The sequence below is a fragment of the Hetaerina americana genome, unplaced genomic scaffold (genome assembly GCF_022747635.1).
Source record: "Hetaerina americana unplaced genomic scaffold, ioHetAmer1.1.p SCAF_4, whole genome shotgun sequence".
NCBI classification, from domain to species: domain Eukaryota; kingdom Metazoa; phylum Arthropoda; class Insecta; order Odonata; family Calopterygidae; genus Hetaerina; species Hetaerina americana.
Genome location: NW_027286985.1, coordinates 51,416,767 through 51,432,725, shown reverse-complemented (window position 1 = coordinate 51,432,725; position 15,959 = coordinate 51,416,767). Strand labels below are relative to the sequence as shown.

Below are 15,959 nucleotides of genomic sequence, written 5' to 3'. Positions count from 1 at the left end.
ATTTTCAAATTAGGTGAGCCATTAAATTTTAACAATTTTATTAATTTTGTTCTTCTCTACCATTAAATGCAGATAATTACAATGCTACAAGGGGAAAGGCTGAAACAATTATGCATGTATATTTACTGTTGTCAGTTTGGTAGCACAAAACCTAGGAAAAAAAAATTCTCATATTTGAAAACCTAGCATTGGAAACCATGTATTTGATGGCCACCATGCTAGGAGATCAATACATTGTACGAGGGCGGTTCAATAAGTACCCATGTTAGAAATGAAGGAACTATTATTTCAAAAACATTTTTTTAATTTAAAACTTAGATCCCTTTTAGAAAGATACACTTCTCCCAACGTTCCGGCCATTTTTTTAACCCCTCCAAAAATTAGGATTTGTCGAACTCTCCAAAATACGCCTGTCTCGGCGATAACTTCCTCGTTTGAGCTAAATTTTTTTCCCACGAGCCATTCATGTTAGGGAATAAGAAAAAGTCACAGGGAGCCAGGTCAGGTGAATATGGGGGGTGCGGCAGCAATTCATAACGTAGTTCATGCAATTCATGAAGTTGACAGCCAGATCAGCTTGTTGTCCACTGAGAGCAGTCGTGGCACCCATCGGGCTGAGAATTTTTTCATCGCCAACTTATCATGTAAAATATTAATTGCCATTCCGGTCGACACACCCACGGCCTCTGCTACTTAGCGCACTTTCGTTCGTCAATCAGGCGTGGAATTTTTTGAATGATTTCCTTGGTAACCACATCTGCCAGGCATCCTGGTCGCTCTTCATCAAAAACATGTTCGCCCACGTTTAAATTAGTTGAACCAATATCTAACTGTGGTCATAGATGGCGAAGTGTCCCCATAAACAGCATCCAACTTTGCTTTTATCTCCTCACATTTCTTCCCATCCAAAAACAAAGAGCGAATTACCGAACGATACTGCTCTTTTTCCATCTCAGCAAAAATCACGAAACACATCTTACTTGAATGGCTGCCAAATCCAAACTACCCTTTAAATCAGTCTGAAATTTGTTTCACCGTTGTTTGATAGATGGCAGCACACAATGATAACATAAACTTCCCTCAGGAACGCTGTTTGTCGTCAGACACGGGTACTTATTGAACCACCCTTGTTGGCCTAGTTATGGGGGCCCACCAAAAATGATGATAGACTCACTATAATTAATATCTTTCATAGTAGCCTTAAGGAACTGTAAAGTTGATCATTTAAAAAAACTTTAACCAATTTTATTAATGAATTTAATATTTTTCTTTCTTTGTCGAATTTCATAAAAGTGCATTTACCTTCAAAGGGTTTTTCATTTTGGTATTCCCACCTTACTCAGTAATAGTAGTTAGTAAAGCAGGTGGTCACATGCTCAGGTAATTTGGTGAGTATTTTAGTTACTAGGTGAGTAGGATTTCATAGGAGCAGAGGAAGGGTGGAGAGAAGTGTCCACTCCAAAACAAATACACCTAGGCACCCACAGTTGAATTTTTCATCTGAAAGATGGAATGTTGTAGCCCTTGGGATGGGAGGCCAGTACAATAGCCACCTCACCAACTCGATTCCCCCAATATATTATCGGTGTAATGAGATAACCTCTTGTGTAAATTTTTGGTTTTGTGAAGCTGACTACATATATTGTTTTCTTTCCTTGTGTTAATATTTATTATATAATACATATTATAAAAAGGAAAAATTTGCTAATAATCCCCCTAATCCCCATACATGATTCGTGATAGAATCCCTAAATGAAATTGATCAATGGAGGATATTCTCACATTCAACAGGTAATATTTGGAGCTCAGTTGGTTACTGAATTCCCTCCCAATGGATCCAATTAGGGTGAAGTTGCGGTTTGGCGGAGTTCAATTTGGTACTTTATGGAGTCAGATTATTTTCAGTATGAAGATTTCTCCTGAAGTCAGTTCAAATTTCCAGCAGGGTAGAATGCAGTCATAGAGGGATTTGGCTACACACACAACAATTATTAATAAGACTGTACAACTGTAACGGAGCAGTGCCATTAGAAGAAATCATCACATAACATTATTGAGTGATTACTTATTTTCTGTAGGTATCCCCAAAAGTGAAAAACTATTCCTGCAAATATTAATCTGTCTTTTGCAAATGCATTCATATCACAAATCTAACAATAAATACTTTTACTGATGTTCATGATCCATGGGCAACAATCTTGACATAGTGGAATGGCTTTAATTTTCCAATGACTCCTAAAGCTGGGCTGGCAAGAAGAATAATTGCACCTGGTAGGCCTGCCCAAATGCAAGACAAGATGAGGGTATGAGCCTGACAGAGGTATTCATTGTAGCAACTGCTCCTCATTAGAATACACTACCTGGAATAGGCCAGATAAAGTTTTTATAATTCACTTTTCCCGATAGCAGAAAAGATTCCTATCTTAAATGTCATAAGAAGATCATAAAATGTTTTTCCTTGATAGCTGGAAATCTTCACCAATTATTTATCATTATTTTAGCCAATTTGAAAATAAGTACCATAATCCCTAGAATTTTCCTGTAGAATATAATGAGACGAAAAAGTTTTTTAAATGTTCATTTGCCACATCAAATAATGACATACTTCTGCATACTGCAATAATAAGTTGAAAATTGACAACTTAATGTTGCTGTGTACGACATTATCATGTGTAACTACAGTAGCAGACTAATATAGTTATAGTAGCTTTTTAATAGTTTGAAGTACATTTCATTCGCAAAAAACTTGTTTTTTGTGATTCAAGTAAATCAATTGCTCATGTTAGTAGAACCAAGAGTTTTCTGCCAAAAAAATGTATCAAAACAGCCTCATAAGTGCCCCCCATTCTCTGGCATGCAGGCAAAAAAACTGTAAGCCAGGGAAGGGAGTAGGTTGTTAGCCATGGCTCCTCCACTTCTCTACAGTTCAATATATGCATTTCCCACCCATCCGATTTGATATTTATTCAGGATGTACTGTGTACTTTCACTTTGATCAATGCAGCATGCATACATTGATTTGAATATCCTCACCATATTTAACCCTCCCAGTTAGTTCACAAATTTAATGTAGGAACCTTACTGAATAATTTAAATTTTAAAAGAATCAAATTTCATGCACTTGGGCCAGAATAATTTATTCCTCCGTAATTTTTTTTAACTTTGAACTATTGAAGAATTGGTATATTAAAATGCAATTTATACAATAAAAATGTTACGTCAAATTTTATAATTAATTTCACTTTCACCTTTGAAGTAGCAAACTTGAGTTCTAAAAGCTAAGTTTGTGATATAAATGTCAAGCCATCCTATAAATATGCTTGCATTGCAGTCAGGGTAATGATATACTCTTTCTCTGCTATTGAGTTGAGCATGGCACACTTAGCATCTTCTTTAAGGTGGACTTCTTTTTGTCATCAGCATCTTTTCAATGAAATGCCTCTGAACTAAATGGCAAGGTGACAGAATTGCGGGTAGTCCCCTGGATTTTGATGGCCTTGAGCTAACTCCATATGTTTTTAAGGCTTGCTGTGTTAGCAGAAGACATAAGTACAAATGATTTCTCTAATTTTGACAGCTATTGAATATTACCCCAGTGTAAAATGAATGGGAGCATTGAATAAGTCTAAATAAATTCATGTGTCATCAATTCTTCAAATTAGTAGAGAACGAAAGAGAAAACTTTGAGTTGCCACTCACTTTATTATCATGACCTGAGCTGAATCCCAGATTGTGATAATAAGAAGTTTGAGAATATTACAAATATTTTTATACCTTTTCAAATATGGAAAAAGTCCATAAAGTTAAGCTTGTATCTGTAAAATGTATTGCCATTTGAGAACTTATCCTGAAGTATGGTTTTGAATTAATTGTTTTCATAAGTGGGTTCCATTAAAAAACAAATGAATGATGTAGATTTCTTAACTACCCCATCAACATTATCAACACTTAAACACTAAATAAATCTCTCCAATGTCTACAAGTTTTCATTTGCTCAATCCTAATCAAGATGATAGTGAATTATTTTGAAAATAACTCTACATACTCAATTAGTTCAGTATCAAAAATATTTGGGAAAGACTCGAGGATATTATCATGAAATACTATTGGACTACATTCCACAGGAAAGGGTATTTTTATGAAATCTAACATTCATTAAAATCATCCCAGAGTCAAAGGGAAGGAACGTCATAAGCCATGAGAATTTAATTCATTGCAGTCACTTTGCTCTTCACTATCACAATCTTAAGAAAGGGTATTTATTGAAAAAACACCTTCGATTGAATTCTCACTCCCAAAATCAATGTTCTCATCTCTTCCCTCCACATTTTCTCTTTACTCAAAATTGAATTCACCTTAGGATCCAACGAGAATTTTATAAATTGAGCTTATCTCTTTACAAAAGAAATCTTCAACGTAAGGGAGTGCGGCAGCAAGGCACTCAGCCTATTTATCTTTTAGTCAAAACAAAAGACAGCAGATGCACCAATAGCCCAAGAGAAGGGAGCTACAAAGTCGATTAACTTGAGTGGAAAAAAATAATGATAGAAACCATGAAAGCAGAATAACATACCTTTAAAAAATGATGAAATGTCAACTGATCAAGGAAGATGATTATACTTTCTTTCACTTAGAAAATGATTTTTCATGCAGCTGAGGAGAATGATAATATAAACCAATCATCTAAGAGACCAATCTCATTTACAAAGGGCCACTGATGATGTTGCATGTACAGCAAGCCACATGGAAGGGTTCAGCTTATTTAATTCCTAACTTAACTTGAGATAGTGTAAATTATAAGTTAAACATTAATGGTAATAATAATTTCTAATCACTACATGTGTTATGAAAGTTATGTTAATTATATTCCATACATGATCTAGCACTGGATGTCTTAAACATATGTCCATTACATATCCATAGATATGCACTGATGAATACCTACCTATGGATAAATAATGGTTATCCATTACATATATGCTCATAGATTGGATACACAGTGTATATTACACAGTTCCATTAAACATCCACTATTTATTTTTTGATGTTAGTAATATGATTGAAGTAATTAAAAAAATAAGTAAATGGAGAATACTCATCCAGCCTCAGTTTTAGTTAGAATCTAAAGGAAATTTATTTCTGTACTTCCAGATGTTTTTCATTATTTTCAGAATCCAATCGTAGGCTAAAATTTCTGACGATATTGACAAACTGAAGCATGTTTGAAAATGCCAATAGAAAGGCTGAAAGAAACATATTTCTATTCAGAAGAAATATTGTTAGATTAAATTTATTAAGCAATAATCACTTTTTTACCCCAATCTACTATATGAGAACATGATTTTATTTAACAAAAATAACAATAAAATGTTAAAAAATAAAGATACAATGACAGGCACAGTCTGGTGAGTAATGAAAAAAGTCTCAAGGCATTGATTCATTTCCCATGAAGCCTGCAATAAAATGCAACAACAGAAAGAATTTCATCACTGGCAAATGAATTTGGTAGAATATCAACAAGGTTGAATTCAACATTTTAGTATGAGGCTGAGATGAGGCACACTTAGAGAGTACATTTTATAAGAGCCATAAATAAGTTATCACTGGCTTAAACTTAACAAAATATTAAACAAATGCACATTTGGAGCACACCACAGATAATGAAACAAGACAATTGAGTATTTTACTGCGCTGAGTACATTATTAGAATAAATCCTACAATATCATCACTTTCCCCCATGTTTTACTTAAAAACCATAAAACCAATGCAGCCAAATCCCATTGAACTAATGTAATTTCTAATTTACTGATGAGGTATGAAATGTATCATGTTCTTGGTAATAAAAATGTTTGCCTTGTAGTGAAAAATTCAAGGCAAAAGCTTTTAGACATCACAGCTTACTATTGAATGCATCTGTGGTTAGTCAATCAGCAAGCTTCTTTTTCAAATTTTCAGCAAGCTTATCCATAAATGCAAATGTGTCCAGGTAATCTTCCTTTTTGACACTGAAAGAAAACAACAAGGAATACATTTACAATGGCTGTAAAAGAATATCTCCAATGTTTCTCTAAATAGGTAACTTATCCAAATATTTTGTTACATAGAGCCAGAAAAAAATGACAGAAGAGACGAAAAAGTTGTAATTTATTTCTCTTGGACCAACTTTAACAAGAACTGAGTCAAAATATCATTACAGTACCCAAGTTTAAGCTAATAATTCTACCTCTTACATGAATACATATTGAATACACATTTAAGACCCCGGAAGAATACAATCACTTGCTAGTAAATTATTCCCAAGTAAAATCCAAACAAATACATCATCAAATTAAAAACAAACTATAAAATGAAAGCTTTTAAGTCCTTGTATGTCTTATCAAATTCAACTAAATGAAATTGAACAGAATCAATTAATTTCAATCAAAATAAATACTTGTTACCTACCCTCATACGTAGGAAGGCAGAAAAGGAGGTATGGGGAGGAAAAGAATGGAAATGTTGAACAGAATGAAAGGAGATTGAAAGTATTCAGCAAGGAAAAAGTTTGGGGTAGTGTGGGTAGTCATGATGTCTCTCGCTGGATGAAACTAGGGGTAGTGTGGTGATGATTAGTCAGGTGTGCCCCACAAAACCAACCTTAAATAGTAAATTATCAACAATAATGACTTACCCTGACATTCCCTTGATACAAATGGCCAAGTCTTTTGTCATAAATCCTGACTCAATTGTTTCGATACACACTTGCTCAAGAGTTTCAGCAAATTTTTTCAATGGTGCATTATTATCCAGCTTTGCTCGATGTAATAGGCCCCGTGTCCATGCAAAAATAGAAGCTGAAAAAAAGAATAAAACGGACATTAGCATAACAAAATATACACTTGGTATGAAGTGCCCCTGGGGGTGCTGAGCAAATTGCCAAAATTAAATCACTGGAACCTCTATCTGCACAAATATTTGTTGGGTGATTTTTAAGTCATTAATTTTTGATAAATAAATATGGCATAACCATTATTATAATATGGTTTGGCATGAAACACGAAATAATGTAGATATTAGCCTTAAACTCTTGACTTCCTTTTTCTACTTTTGACAGAGAGTAGTTTAATTCTAAACGTAATTTCTACACATAAAATTATAGGTAAAACCATTTGATTTCAGATGAGAAATGCATAGGCAAGCATTATCATAAAAACTAACCCAATCAGGATCTACAGAGCAGATTTTGAATTCTAAACATTCACCTTTGGCAACATGAAAAATATTGTTCACATTGTATATCATAGGAAAGAAACATTTAAGATAGCATTTTGAAAAAAATTGGAATTGAATTCACATAAAAAAATTATTAGGATGGGTCACATTTTTTTAAATATTAAATACAACCCTTCAAAATAATGACAATAAAATCCCACTATTTTTCCATTCTGCAGTCGAGAGCTATATGCAGGTATTGCTTTGTGTAAATAAATTGCACATGGGCAAATAATGATAAAAGAATTTAGTCTATGAGCATTACACCCATAAAAAATCGAACAAAATCCTTTGCCACCCTATATGTACGCCTTTATTTTTTATTAATGATAATAAAAGCATCAGGTACATTTTTTCAACTACAATGAAGGCCCACTCAAAATTTGAATTCTTCATGTATATGTCATTTCTATGGTTCTTCAATAATTGTTCCCCTAACGTCTCCAGTAATATAAACACCATTGAGAGTGTTAATTTATACCACTACTATGTTATTTACCAGAGTTAAAATTAATGATAATGAAAGAATGACGCTTAATTTTAATTTGAAACCGAATTCATCCAGTCCCACTTAGCAAAATAATACTTGAAGAAATAAAGTCGAGTGGAAGAGAGTTTAAGTGGATGAAGTTGAGTCACAGTTATTTTCACTTAGATGGAGTCTATGAACATTCATCAGTGGTCAGGACTCTACAAATATTGTTGAACAAATATTTTTGCATGATTAATAATACACATGGCGAATACTTACGGCTCAAATGACATGCTCCAAGGCAACATTCTCACAGCCCCCTAAGGGTCACCAATGACCCAGAAATATGGAAGCTGCATAAATGCATTTGCATTTCCACCTAAAAATTCTTTCATTTGTACTCATTACCATAAGGGACATATGTATGTGATATATACTGCCATAAGATTATGTATCCATGAATGTAAAGAGGAAAACTTAAACGCTGCCAACCTTTGCAAAATCACTCTTGGTTGTCAATGACAATGGTGGTTTGGGACTATTAAAGAGTGCAGTTACACTCTCAAACATGGAACGCTTGAGGTTGAACTCCTCTATTTTAGAGGGGCATTTAACAAAATGTCACAAGATGCCTGAGAAGAGAGACATTTAACCTTCCAAAATTCACTTACCAATAGGATTAGTAGAGGTTTCACCACCTTTCTGATGAACCCTATAATGTCTTGTAACTGTCCCATGGGCTGCCTCCGCTTCCACTGTCTTTCCATCTGGGCACACTAATACAGAGGTCATCAAACCAAGAGAACCTGGCAAAGAAGCACGCAATAAGAATTGAAGACAAGAGCATTTAAAAGACAAAACTTCACCGATGTTAACTTGGAAAAAACTTCAAGTATATCTAATCAATCAACATTTGTAATATTTATGAAAACTACAAGACAGTTCATCAATCTCTTTGGCCTGGTTTTAACCTACATACCTGAGATATTGTTTTTAGTATTGTATGACACTTTTGCACAGAATTTTTAACCAAGGTGAATGTTAGCTGATGTCATCTTTGAATTAAAATAACAACATTGCAAACAAGTTTCCCAGAAAAGCATGGGTGATATATATTATTGCATGAAATCAAAATGTAATTATAAAAACAGAATACTGCTCATTTTCATTACAATAGTATCACAAGTAGAGTTTAAAATTGGAGGTAAATTTAATTTAAATTTAAAACAAGGTAAAAATTGATGCAGCTGGTTTGCAAAATGTAAAATAGGAACAAAAAAGAACATACAGACATTAAAACAGATTAATGCTTACCATATCCCTGAGCAACAGAGTCAGATTGAACATCACCATCATAATTTTTGCAAGCCCAAACAAAACCCCCCTCAGACTTCATTGCATATGCGACCATGTCATCAATCAACCGATGCTCATACCAAATGTTCTTAGCTTCAAATTGCTTCCTGTATTTCCTAAAATAAGAACATTAGTAATAAAAATAATTGGTATTTACACATAAACATAACTTTAAAAAATATTTATTAATTTATTCAAAGGTAATACATTAATATTGTTAAAATATCATTAATTTTTGGTCAATTAATAATTACTTAAATGAAAATCAAATTATATCAAAAATAAGAAAATAAATTTCAGTGTATTGAGTTATCATTCGCATGTGAGCATTAGGTTTTTATCCATTGTTGAAATAGAAAGAAAGACTCGTACTTTTCCACAGATTTTATTATACGGCACGACGCGTTTCACCGACTTGCGACATCATCAGGTAGTCTTTCTTTCTATTTCAACAATGGATATCAATTACTTCCACGAAGTGAAGCCTGAAACAATAGAATATATTAGGTTTTTAGTTTACAAATAATAAACATTAGTCCACTAGTAAAACAGCTAGAGATTTTTAATTGGTCAGTTTAAAGAGAGCATGTTAATTGCCAGAGCTTTTTGTTAAGAAATATCATTTTGGTGAATTACATGCCATATTTTAGATGTGAACCTTCCTTTTTATTTATTTGTTACTTCTTTTAGTTATTTTACAATGGTAAAATATAAGCTCTTCCTTCCCTTGAAAAAACATTCAAATCTAAATCATGCCTTATAAGTCACCATATGAGTGTGCACAGAGACTGTTAGAACATAAGACTGTTATGTGTCGGAAATTGTACAGGCATATACCTTCATTAAACATAGGTATTACTTTTCACCATTTATACAATGATATAATTTTCTAAACACTTGTCGTTAAGTAAACTGATTTGTTAGGCAAATTGAATAAAACTTGAATATTTTAAAGAGGGAGGAAAAGGGACATATGAAAATGTGTTAATTATTAAGAGCTCTCAGATATAAATTTGAACTCCCCAACACTTTTCCTTTGGTGTTCATAATTTTACTTACTTTTCATAAATATCCTGAAAGATATCCTTAAATCGACCATCATATGCCTTCAGAATGGTATTTTTAGTGCTCAGGTATAATGGATAACCTCGATTTAAAGCATAAGTGAATGAAGATTCAGCAAATGCACTGCAAAAAGATACAAATAAACCATAAATAACACATACTCTTAATATCATTCGTAAGATCATCTCTTTCACAAAAATTAAACAGCTGAATAAATTAAATCATAGGAGAAGAACTGCATTCATGAATTTTTTATACAAGCTAAAAGTGTTAAGATTGGAATAAATAAAAATGCGCTCCTAAAAATTGCAAAAACTAAAAGGAAATAGGGATATTTAAATATGGCAACCATTTTCCCTCAAGAAATTTATTATTTCTAAAAAATTGTACATTCTTACGCGGGTGGTTTGAAAATTACATTTAAGGTCAGAGTTCTTTTAATTTAGTACTGCCTGCTGGAACACACACCAACTTGCACCCAAATTGGTTTATTACTCTGTACTTACCATAAATTTAAATCAAGCAAGTCATGCGATTTCTAAAAAAATGGATGACAGAGGATTTTGCCTGTTGATCATGCATTTTAAGAAAGGCAAATCACCTCAGGAGACTAAAAAGATACTTGATATGAATTATGATAAAATCTGCACCATCATTATTTCAGGAACCATTGCTAAAATCTATGACATGGTGATTTATGATAGAAGAGAGAAGGTTTGTGAGATTGCTAATGGTGTAGGTATCTAGAGCAAATGGGTACATCAACGTGTAAACATTTGAACATGAGAAAGCTATCCAGAAATGGGTGCCGTGATTGCTTCGAGTCGACTAAAAATGGACTAAAAATGAAATAATGCGACTTGTCCCAAGGCCTGTTTGTAGCTGATTCAATAAAATCTTCAGGTCTTTAGGTGCCCTATACTTACTATAAATGAAACATATAACTACCAATACATGCCAGAAACCAACTTCAGTTGAAGCAATGGGTCGTCAGTTGGGAGTGTACCAAAGAGGGCAAAGACTTCCTTCAGTTGTGAAAGTAATGATTTCTTTTTTAGAATTAACTTAATGGTTTGAGGCTTTTCCTGACAGTCAATGAAGATTATTTCTACAGTAGTTTTCTTATATTCTAGGATTCGCAAGACATGTCCACAGTAGTCCACAATTATTGATATGTCTTATACACCTGTCACGTATTCTCAACAATGTATACTGTTTCTGCTGGACAAATAAACATAATATTAATATCCACCGAAATCGTGTACAAAACACCCACGTATAGAAGGATACCACGTGCTGCATCAGCAAATTTGCTCTTGTTGGTGGACTGTGAATCACTGGCTGATATTACTTTTCATTTGCTCCGGTTTCTCCAATACCAAACTTCTTGGTTGCCATCATCAACAGTTATGGCATTTCCATGGAACTGGTTGGGCTGCTTGGAGTTGGAAGGGCTGGTTAGGGTCAAACTACTCCAAGAATGCCACATAAAATGACTTTGTTTCCAATGCTTTCATCAAATGTTTCAGAGACTTTGCAGCTACAAGTGATTTTCCACTTGCTAGAAATGCTAAGGGCTCATGTTTCATGGGATCCTTATGGCTTTTAACTCAGAACTCATTTAGTTCAGTTTTCAGAAACTTTAAATCAGCAGCCATGCTGGCAACACTACATTTTTACAGCCATGTATGCTTATTTACAAGGCACTAAAACTTCTTTCAGTAAACATCTCGGCAGTCGCTGAAGACCTTCAATATTATGTCACTTAAGGTAGGCACTCAAAATGAAATGTATGGGTACAAATATTGCAGAAAACTAGTCTATCTTGCGAGACTATTGCAACTATGCAGGAGTCACAGCGACATACTTGGTGCCATCATTTTGTCTATGGTACTTGGGTCACAAATACTATTTCACACTATCCATATTAATACACATAGCACGAAAATAAACTGATATTTAGTAGCAGGTTGTTACTCACGCTATTGACTCATCAGTATTGAACATGGCCAATGCAACTCCAGGTCCTTTAAACACATTAACCACGCGCTGGATCCCCTCTCCTGATTCACTTTTCCAGGTTATTTCCAAAGTTCCTGCTCCCGGCACCACAAAGTCAGTGGCCTTATACTAGAGGATGGAAATGAAAACAATAAATAGCCATTGAAAGTGTAGAGAGCACCAAATTTCACCTTATGGTTGATAATTGTTAGTCCATGGAATAAGACTTAATTTTGCGGCATTCCAAAATTTGTAAATAAGTAACAGTAATTTTCCATGCATATATTGTCGATCATAGTTTTCAGAGGAAAGAGTTTTTTACATACAACTAATTCCATCTAAGTAGGAGTTGAAGTTCCCATGTCCAGTTAACACTTGTGTACACCTCAGCAAGCACACAAGTGTTAACCGGACATGGGAACTTCAACTCCTACTTACACTTCATAGGGAAATGTTCTACCCCTCTGTGTAACTGTGGAAAAGAAGACACAGCAGAACATAGAGTGGAGGATTGTGTTTTCTGTGAGACAGAGCGACAACTCTTATGGAACAGTATGGAAGAGAAGCTAACGAGCTTTAGGGAAATAATTACATTCTGCCTAAAGAACAACAATAACCTGCTTGGAAAATTTGCAATAAGAAAACCAGCAAATAGTGAACCACAACAAGTGAACTAACTGGGAAATATTTTGTGTAAAATGTAGCAATGTATTCTATATGTCTATTGAGTGATTTTTTTTTCTTGAAGTGTTTATCATTAGTTTAACCCCTAACATATATATAAGCACCTGTAGATGTTAAAATTTTAGAATAACTTTCCTTATGTCTGATTATTTTTGTCTTTTTGTCTGTTTTGTTATGTCTGTTGTTTCCTTATGTCTGATTATTGTTTGTAAAAAGGGGAACTAAGATTCAAAGGAATCCCCAACTAACTGTGAAGTAAAATAAAAGTGAACCCAGGAAACCATTGGTCAAATGGGTCCAAAAATTAAATTAATTAAATTAACATCTAATTCCAATGCTTGTAAACATATAATGTGAATCACATCATACATATGCTGTCAAATCAAAACGCACATATTGCCACTCCATTTCATAAAATACAAGTAGGAATATTAAATATGTAACATCAAATAAAAGTGGCAGTTCAACCCTAAAACATACCTGGTCAGCATGTGCATGACGTCCAATGATGATAGGCTTATCCCAGCCTGTTACTAGACGAGGAATGTTTTTGCAAATAATGGCTTCTCGAAAAACAGTTCCACCAAGAATATTTCTAATTGTTCCATTTGGTGATTTCCACATTTGAGACAAGTTAAATTCTGCAGATGGCAAGAAAGCATCACATTGAGATATATTAGGCTCCACAATTGTCTAAAGTAAATGATATCACTCATCTGAATTTCCACAATAAAATCATATCCAATATGATATACTATTTGTAAATAAAATTCACCTTCCACTCTTTTCTCATCTGGGGTAATTGTAGCACACTTTATGCCAACATTATACTTTTTTATTGCTTCTGCACATTCAATCGTTACTTTGTCTTTTGTTTTCTCCCGATGTTCGATGCCGAGATCAAAAGTTTTAAGCTCAATATCCAAAAAGGGAAGAATAAGTTTTTCCTTAATGAGATCCCATATTATCCTGGAAATAATACAGAAAGAGATTTAGAATATCACTGAACAAACAAAAGACCTTAAATTTCACTTATCTAAATATTGTTTCACATCAAAACCATCAAATCTCCAAGGCTTTTAACCATTTTCGATTGAATGGCTGGAGGTTGTACATTAAATGTAACCTATTTCTGTGTACAAAAAATTTCCGAAAAGTGTGCTTGAAATTTGTTTACATAATTTATTTCCAAACGGAGTCATCTTCCAAGCCATGACAAAAGCGGCTCAAGAATTACAAGGTCTATCCCAGAAGTAGTATGACTTATTTTTTCGCGGCTAGAAGGGCGGGCGGCAGTTCCTTCGGCTGGGTTCGAGGGTGGGGAGTCTCAGGAAAGGCTGGAGGCTGGCGGGTGTTGGCTCCCAGCCTTTGCGGTGTGAGGATCGTTCGTTTGCAAAACCTTTATAACGTGATCTCGTTACGCTCGGTCATGAACCTGTAAATGGAACTGCGCTACGCCATCAAATTTTGCGTGAAACTAGGCAAAAGACTAATTACATGCTCAAGGTAGCTTATGGTGAAAACGCCATGGGTAGATCGGGTATTTTTGAGTGGGCACAAAATGTTTCGGGAGGGTAGAGAAGATGCTGAAGACGCCGTACGTTCAGGACGCTCTTCGACCTCAAAAGTGACGAAAATCTTGCAGGAGTGAAGGCTTTGTTGCGCAGTGATCGCAGTTTTAGTGTTGGCATGGTTTCTGATGAACTTGGCATCCCTAAGAGAAAAGTATACGCGAAGTTGGTGCCGCGAGTGCTCTCGGACGAACAAAAGAAAACTCGCACGCGGATCTACCAAGAGCTTCTCGACCGCGTAAGTGAGGATCCAAATTTTTTAGACAATGCCCCACCAGACTTCTTCCTCTTCCCCCATCTCAAATCAGTGCTGAAAGAACGTCACCACGGCTCCGTGGAAGCGTTAAAACAAGCCCTGACCGGGGAGATTAGCGGCACTCCGGGCGCTGCCTTCCAGAATTTGCACAAGGAGTGGAAAACCCGCTGGCAGCGAGGTGCCCACGCAGAAGGATGCTACTTCCAAGACTTTGAGTAAATTCATGAATTCTGGCAATACACTTTTTTTTTAAACGACTCAGTCCTACTACTTATGGGACCTTGTAGCATTGATTTTTAAGGTTAACCCAAAACTTGCCCTGTCCATGCCTGTAATTGTGACTGCTCAATGGTGCGCACATACTGTGGCATTTTCTGCTATTGTAAAAAGTAACTGCCGAGACAAGAGGAGAAAAATCACCTTTCCTGGTGAACTCGGGGGAAGCCTCTGGATTCTTTCTCATCACCCTTCCCCAAAGGAAGGACAGTGCCACGGGGGGATGCAGTGGGTGATTCTCACAAATAGAGATTATCTTAAAGCCTCAAATTATTTTGGACTTCTTGATAAAATATGAAAAGGTTATTTCCATTTTTTGGTATCAGTTTTTCAAAACACAACAGAGAACTCCCATGATAGGCCATAATAAAATAAGTAAACGGCTTCCGGAAAAATGTGCAGAAAAATAAATAGCTTACTAACTAAAAACTAACCATCATGATTTACAGTCACATACGGACCCCTATTCTGTATGATAACACTTTGTGTAAAAGCCTTACTCCTTACTTCACAATCTATATATATATAAAGGAGAGTGTTTGTTTGTATGTATGTAATTTGTTTACTTTTTTGCTGTCATAGAAACAGCATTTTTCCAACTATGCCAGCAGGATACTTTTGCAAGAACACTATTGTATTCAGAATTGCCGAGATATTATACGTGGAATACATCAAGGAAAGTCTTTTGTAGAAGAAAAATGGGCAACTTTGATCCTGAGAATAATATTTATTCATGTGACGCATTGGGCCGAGTCTACACAGTCCATCCTAACAACGCCGAATGTTATTTTTTAAGAATGCTTCTACATACCATTAGAGGACCTCGCTCATTTGCAGAATTAAGAACGGTAAACGGAGAAATATGTGAGACATTCAGAGAAGCTTGACAGAATTTAGGGTTGCTAGAAGGAGATCAACACTGGGATGACTCATTGCGAGAGGCCAGTTTGATTTCTCTTCCAGGACAAATCCGAATTTTGTTTGCCATCATAATAACCTCCTGTAATCCATATCACCCAAAAACAA

General features: G+C 35.0%; 1 protein-coding gene across 1 annotated transcript in view; it reads right to left on the bottom strand.

Moving 5' to 3' along the window:
• Window positions 1-5,274: 5,274 nt before the first annotated feature.
• LOC139692093 (isocitrate dehydrogenase [NADP] cytoplasmic-like) overlaps window positions 5,275-15,959 on the bottom strand; it is a 30,865-nt gene continuing 20,180 nt past the window's right edge. Inside the window, exons 3-10 of the mRNA XM_071590125.1 lie at window positions 13,606-13,799; window positions 13,311-13,471; window positions 12,127-12,275; window positions 10,140-10,268; window positions 9,039-9,196; window positions 8,396-8,530; window positions 6,672-6,834; window positions 5,275-6,006 (exon numbers count right to left, since the gene is read on the bottom strand). Of these exons, the coding sequence (XP_071446226.1) occupies window positions 5,925-6,006; window positions 6,672-6,834; window positions 8,396-8,530; window positions 9,039-9,196; window positions 10,140-10,268; window positions 12,127-12,275; window positions 13,311-13,471; window positions 13,606-13,799 (1,171 nt within the window). The 3' untranslated portion in view covers window positions 5,275-5,924. The remainder of the gene's footprint in view (window positions 6,007-6,671; window positions 6,835-8,395; window positions 8,531-9,038; window positions 9,197-10,139; window positions 10,269-12,126; window positions 12,276-13,310; window positions 13,472-13,605; window positions 13,800-15,959) is intronic.